The following is a 7,642-nucleotide window of genomic DNA, read 5'->3' on the forward strand; positions in this document are numbered from 1 at the left end:
AACAGTCACGTCGATTTCGGAACATCACGTCGGTCCCCCAACAAGTCGGTTACAACCCCGAGTAGTATACTCGAACCCAAATCTTAAAGAGAAATTGGGCTCGAGTAGGGGCACTGTTCATACCCTGGCCCAACGAATAAGGCCCAGGATCCAAATAAAAAGGCCCAACCCAAAGGGTTGACCTCACCTTTCACCAGATTAGCCACTACGAAGTCGGAACTCGTCACGACTTGCTCTAAAGAAGTCGGGAACGAGGGTTAACTGGCAGATAAGCACTCATTTGAATGAGTAACTGCCCTTAGAATCTCTCTAACCACTTCCATGAGCCATATCTTAACTTCCCTAAGATAAAGGGACGGTTAACATCCTAGAAAAGTGGCACTACTCCAACGGTGGTTATTAGTTCACCACTATAAATACACTGACACCCCTCAGGTATCTCTAAGTCCCAATACTCTCTAGACCTGCTAACACTCTTGCTGACTTAGGCATCGGAGTGTCTTTACAGGTACCACCCCCCATTCATTCATACTCACAAGTCGGACGGAGGCCCCCAAGGCGCAGACCCTCTCAAAGGCTTCCTCCCTCAGACGATTGGGCCAACCAACGCCGTCCAGCCCATTAATCTCCGGTTACCTACCGTAACAGTATATAATATAAACATATATAGAGTACGGGTTGGTCGGGTAGGGTTGAAGCTCAACCCGCACCCTACCCGACCCGTACGAGAACCCTATCCGTATCCCACCCTACCCGCTGCGGATCGGATTAGCAACCCTACCCGAACGGGTGGGATCGGGTTGGGTACCCGCGAGTAGGGTACATATTACCACCCCTAGTTGTGGGCTAAAATTGCTGCTATTAATTAGTTATTAGATGATCATAGCTCATATATAAGAATGCCATTTGCATCACGATGAGTATGAGTTCGAGAATGTGATGACTTTGATATTAAAAGGAAAAGGAAAATGCATTTGATATATATAGTAGGTGAAATAATCTTACATTTTATGTTAAGTTACATTTAAGTTAGTTGTTATTGATGTAAGTATGATAACTTAGCTAATATGACACATTGCTAAAAAATTGAAGTTTATGAATACCATCCTATGTGTGTGTGTGCAGGTAGGGTTTTGGAAGAGGAGACTCAATGGTACTACTAAGCCGAAAAGGCACAAAATAGGTCACTGCCAATGGTTACTGGAATCCAATAACCTGAGGTCGATTTACGATCGTCCATATCCAAGACCCAGTCTGAGTCACAAAAGGCTAAGATCCTTAGTTCCTTGCGCTTGTTGATCTAAAGCGCCATATCTTATGGTGCCGCCAAGATAGCGTAGTCTGCGCTTCACAGCCTTCCAGTGCACATCAGTGTGTGAGTGCATATATTGCGAGATTTTATTTACGGCATAGGCAATGTCCGGCCTTGTAAGTGTTGCATATTGAAGCCCTCCAACGACTGAGCGATAAAGTGATGGATTCTCAAATGCATTTCCATCAGTGGCGGATAATCGGGGACTGCTAAGTATCGGTGTTGGTGTGGGTTTGGCATCAACCATGCTTGCTCGCTTCAACAGGTCTCTAATATACTTTGCTTGCTTGAGGATCATAGTGCCAGAGGGTTGTTTCTCCACCTCAATACCAAGGAAGAAGCTCATTTCTCCCAAATCTTTGAGCGTGAAACCTCATTCAACTGTGCAATAAGAGTGTTCATATCACTTGGATTGTTTCCTGTCAGTAGTATGTCATCAACATATGCCAAGAGGTATATCGTGGACGATGAGCAGTGCCTGACAAATAAACACGAATCCACAACAGTGCTTTGAAAACCAAAGAACTGAAGTGTGCTACTTAACTTGAGATACCATTCACGCGGAGCCTGTTTCAGCATGTAGAGGGCTTTAGTTAGATGGAACACCATCCCAGTTCCAACTTTGTATCCTTCAGGCTGCTCCATGTGCACTACCTCATGAAGGTCGCCGTTAAGAAACGTGTTGTTGAAATTAAATTGGCGCACACACTACCCATGAGCTACTGCAATTGTGAGCACTACGCGAACTGTCACAGGCTTCGCCACTGGACTGAAGACCTGATCATAGTCCAGACCTTCACATTGGTGGAACCCTTTCGCAACCAAGCGTGCCTTGTACTTCTGCACCGTTCCATCGGGTTGTCTCTTAATTCGGAATACCCAGGGACAACTAATAGGTGCTGTATTGGTTGAGAAGGGAACCAGAGTCCAAGTCTTGTGTCTCATCAACGCATCTAACTCTTCATCCATGGCAGCCTTCCAGTGAGGTGATTGTAGAGCCTGAGCCACAGTTTGGGGCTTAGTTTGCGTGAGATCTGGTACCATTTCTTGCTTAACAAAGACATAGAGTTTTGGCTTGAAGATCCCATTTCTACTCCGAGTGATCATGGGATGCAGCTTTTGTGGTTGTTCAGCTAGTCCAGCATTGCTTGTGGAAAACACAGAAGACCAAGGTGACAGATTGATATTCTCAGATAATACACAAGTATCATTATTAGCTATGATGGTATGTAAACTTGCATTATGATCTGGGTTAGGGGGTAAGGGTGAGACTGTTGCGGTTGGTGGGGCTTCTAATGACACTGGCTAGGTTCTGGACTCTTGTGATGACTGATGCACAAGGGTGTTGGATCTGGGTTCATGCTTAGAATTAGGATGTACTAAGCTGGATGTGCTGATATGGGGAGGTTGGTGGAGTTTTGGTGGTGGTAGTGCAGGGAACAAAAGACGTAGGACAGAACATTGTGGTGGTTATGAGGTGTGTTTTTGGGTGAAAAATAGATCTTGATAAGGGAAGTTAGTTTCATCAAACAGCACATGCCTTGACATGTAAGTCTTTCCTGAAGGAGCCAAGCACTTGTAGCCTTTGTGGTGCGGAGAGTAGCCGAGAAAAAGATATTTCTGAGTCTTGAAGTCGAACTTCTGAGATTGGTAGTGTCTTAATTGTGGGAAGCAGGCACAACTAAAGGTCTTGAGAAAGGGGTAGTTAGGTGGTTTGTGGTATAGCAATTCATATGGTGATTTGCGGTTGGTTTCGGGTGAAGGTAACAAGTTAATGATGAGGGTTGCAGTAAGGAAGGCTTCATCCCAAAACTTAAGTGGTAGAGCGGCTTGAGATAGCAGAGTCAGACCCATTTTGGTCACGTGGCGACATTTACGCTCAGCTCTACCGTTCAGCTGATGCGTGTATGGGCAGCTCAATCTATGAGCAATGCCATGCTGAATAAGATATTGTGTAAACTTCTTTGAGGTGTATTCTTTTTCATTGTCCATTTGCAACATCTTTATCTTGCAGTTTAGTCTATTTTCCATCAGTAGTATGTATTGAACAAAGGCTTGTAATGCTTGGGCTTTATTGTGTAGGAGATAGATAATAGTGAATCTTGTGGCTGCATCCAAGAACACAATGTAGTATCTAAAGCCTGAAGCACTTGTAACAGGTGCAGGACCCCAGATATCTGAGTATATCAGTTCTATTGGAGTGCTATAGGTGGTGTTAGAGGGTGTAAAGGGTAAATTATGGTGTTTTCCTTGGCAGCAAGCAGTACACAGAGGCGGGACAGAATTTTTCTCATGTATATTGAATTTTTCACTGTCAACATTACACAAATGTATAACATGCTTTACAATTTTGCTTGCTGGATGTCCCAGCCGTCTATGCCACACATCAAAAACAGAAGTTCTACTAGCTGGTGGTTGTTGTACTAGCTAGCACTACACACTTTTCATTTTCTGCATTTACACTACGTAAACTGAGCTCATTGCTAATTAATGATGCTTCAGCTGCATTATTTTATTCACACTTATTGGACCAATTGTGTTTTCAGCACTTTCAACAAAAGGAATAGTATCGCTTGAGCTGTGAGCTGCCTAACTGCACTTTGAATCTGCAACCATAGACCTGGTGGAAGAGTTTATTGCTGCATTGCTTGTATGAGAGACAGGTTTTGATACACTCCAGGATTGTGCACTCCTGGCCAATACTCCAATATTGTCAAGCGGATACAATCCCCCTCTAAGAGACCCTATGAGCAGTGTTTCCTTGGTCCCTTGAAATTTTACAAAGCTGTCGAAGGGATGAAGTTCAAAAAAGACATGGTTATCGAGGAAAAACTTAACTACACTTATAAGGTTTTTAGTGATTGAGGGTACTAGCAGCAGGTTTTGTAGTTTAAAGAGAGTTGAAGGGCTGGATTGAGAAAATAATGCAGTTTTACCAACACAATTAATAATCATACCTTGTCCATTACCTGCAAATACCTGATCTGTACCTTGATATTCTGAGCCTTACAACCAGATTGTTTCCATCAAACGTCAAGTGATGAGATACGCCTGTGTTCAAGTACCAAGCTCGATCCGTGAAAGGTGTAGTTGGAGGTGTTGCTGCGAGAAGTGCACTTGCTGGACTTGCTTGTGGTGCTACTTGTTGCTGCTGTCCTTGTGGATGATGAAATGTAGTTGAAGGTGGAGGTGGCGCATGAGAGTTTGAGTGTGGATTAGGGAAGATCTGGTTGAACCTGTGGTAACAGTCCTAGGCTGTGTGACCAAGGCGTCCACACACCTGGCATTGCGGTCTGTGGCCATATGCACTAGATCTTCCACCTCTGAAGCCTCTTCCACTAAATCTTCCTCGCGTGATGGAATGACAAGGTTCTTGATTTCTGTCTTGATGGAATGCTTGTTATTGCTGTATATAAGCTTGCTTGTGATCTTCTGATTTCGTGTTGCTTCCCTGCATCATATGAACTTGAATCGTGCCTAGCTCAACCTTCTTGAACCTCTCAATCAGCTCCTCTTGTCCAACTAGCAATGCTTCAACCTCGCTTTCAGTGTTCGAATATGCTTTTGATGAAAGCATTATGATGAACGCATTATAATCCTCATTCAAGCCTTGAGTGACCGACTCGACAAATTCTTCACTTGTCAATGGTGCTCCTAACGCAGAGATCGAGTTCGTCAACTTCTTGATTCTGGACATGTAATCTGCAATTGAATTTTGGAGTTTAATACCTTTGATTTGAGTTTTCAACTGCTTCACTTTGGATTTTTTCCTCTTAGCAAAATAATCTTCTAATTTGTACAAGATCTCATGCGCGTATTCACAGTCAACAATTTGATTTGTAAAGCTTGGATTGATCGATGCAAAAAACCAGGAAATGAGGAACTGATCCTCTTGCTCCCATGCTTCGAACTCTTCAGTTTCATTGTCAGCAATTCGATCCTCTTCTGATGCATACTTCACAGGAATCTTTTTCACATTTAGGTGATCTTTCAGGCCATTAAATTTTATGAACGCCAATACTTGTCTTCTTCATGGTGTATAGATGTCTTCATCCAACTTGAACGAGACTATGTTGATTGTTGCACTAACAGGTGCTTTGAATCTAGAGAATGATGCGGAAGGTATGGAATTGTTGAGAGCTTCCATGGATATAAACCTAGTGCTCTGATATCATGAAAGGTATCAAAACCTAAGCTCTGTGATGAACGTGAGCTGAACTCAGCTCTGGAGAGACGAAGGAGTAGAAAGCAGAAAATAGAGAGAAAAGTAAGGAATGAAATCCGTAATTCTCATTCTTAGTAATTAAGATATGAATGCAAGTACAAGTATTTTTATGGTAATAGTAGTAGTACTTATCACGTGTTATATCGGAAAATATCTGTAATAAACTTTAGCCATCTGTAACAAACTTCAGCAGCTTAACAACCTTTCATGACACGCCACACATCTCTCTAACTAACTACAGTTGAGCAGCTTAGCTTGCCTTCACTTTTTTTTTCTGATAACTCCTATCAAACCAAAAGAAAATCATAACCAAAAACAGGAAGCACCACAATTTCATTAACACATATATAACACATATTTTATAACACATATTTTATTAAAAAAATATATAATAAAAAAAATAAAAATTAAATCCACAATTTTTTTTATATAATGATTTACAATAAATAAATAATTATTAAATTAATTAACTAATTTAATAATTTAAAGTATTAATTTTTTATTTTTTATATTATTAATATGTTTTATATTTATTTTAAAAAAAATTTAATATTTCTGCAAGTAAGATAGGGTAGAATAAAGTAGGGTAGGGTTTAAAACTTTAAGGTGCGGATAGTGTTAAAGTTGAGAGATTTTCAACTCGTAAGTAGAATAGGATAGAATTTTAATAAAATTTTTAACTCTATCCATTGCTACCCCTATATATTGTGATTGTGTGAATGATAATGAAGTGTTTGTGCATGATAATAGTGATGCTTGGATAAATGAATGCGTGTGAATAATAATGAAGTATCTGTGTATGATAATACTAATACTTGGGTAAAAGCAAAAATATGTGATGGAGACAAAAAGAAAAGGCTAATTCTACGGTGCCTATGAGTTGGTGTCTAAATTTTACTTAATTTATCTTTTGTAGTAAATTTTAATTTTTTAAAAATTATTTATTAATATATTTTTTAAATTAAATATTATTTTTTAATCTTTTTTAGTAAATAGACAATATCTTTTAGACAACATAGCATTCACCAAAAGAAAAAGGGTAACAGAAAAAAAGGGATGAATTGGGTTCTTTTAAAAAAAATGTTGCCCTCTCTTATGTTGAAAGATCACTTCTTTTTATAGGTATAATTTACAGTAATAATGCATATGTAACGTGGGAATTTTCAATGCAGTTGTTTGATCATTGATGTATTGATTTTACAATTATTTTTTTTAATTAACTTTTTTTTTAAAGGTGATAGATTATATTTTATTAATTAATAAAAAATAAAATATAAAAATATCTAAAATAGAATAACATAGTGAAAAGTAGAGATCTCTTAAAAAGTATATTAATAATATACATTCAATGGTGTATAGTCAAATTAAGAAGAATGTGAGACCTGTAAAAATATTAACAAGTTAATTATATAATTAAAATTAAGATGATTTAAACCGTCCAATCTAGGTTAAAAATTTAAATTTCATAATTTAAAAATTTACAGATAAAATTTGAGCTAAGAAAATTATTTAGAGCGCGAAAATATAATTATTTAGGGAAAAATGCGTACCGGCGTTATAATTAACTGTACACGCTTAGGTCTATTCGGTATTATGTATGAGAGAAACAAAAATATAGAAATAACCAGAAAAATATTTAGAATACAAATCGGAACACTTATCCTTAAAATTTTTGTCCTAGATAGGGCCAATTGACAAAAGGATAAAAATACCCCTCACTTAAAAGAGTCACAAACATGACTCCATTCTTCATTTTCATTCATTCACCCAAAGTGAGAGAGAGAGCTCGAGATTGAGAGAAGAGAAAAGAGAAACACCAAAAATTTACTATTCACCACCCACTTCAAATCCACTTTTCTGATAAATCGGAGTTTTGATCGACGACTCGTTTGCGGCTACATGTTGCTTTCATCTTTTTCTGTATTTTTATACCACTTTTGAGGTGAGTAATCATGAGAATCCTACCCTATTTCTCTATTTCTTGTTAATTTTTTATTTTTGGGTCTGTGGGTATTGAAATTGGTGATTTTGATGTTTTAGGAGAAGTTCAAGATCAATTTTCAGCGAAATGTTGACCCATGATCATGTAGAGTAAGGTAAGAAAA

At 38.7% G+C, this 7,642-nt stretch overlaps 1 protein-coding gene and 1 long non-coding RNA gene across 2 annotated transcripts; both read right to left on the bottom strand.

Moving 5' to 3' along the window:
- Positions 1,260–1,658, bottom strand: LOC110265332 (uncharacterized mitochondrial protein AtMg00810-like). Its single transcript, XM_021108282.1, has one exon. It carries the CDS (start codon positions 1,656–1,658, stop codon positions 1,260–1,262), a length of 399 nt encoding a protein of 132 aa, XP_020963941.1.
- On the bottom strand, positions 3,589–5,742 carry LOC110265983. Its single transcript, XR_002352734.1, has 2 exons — positions 4,270–5,742; positions 3,589–4,097 (listed from the first exon to the last, which is right to left on the bottom strand). It is a non-coding gene; the product is annotated as an uncharacterized LOC110265983 (long non-coding RNA).

Source organism: Arachis ipaensis, chromosome B08, assembly GCF_000816755.2.
Source record: "Arachis ipaensis cultivar K30076 chromosome B08, Araip1.1, whole genome shotgun sequence".
Classification (NCBI taxonomy): Eukaryota; Viridiplantae; Streptophyta; class Magnoliopsida; order Fabales; family Fabaceae; genus Arachis; species Arachis ipaensis.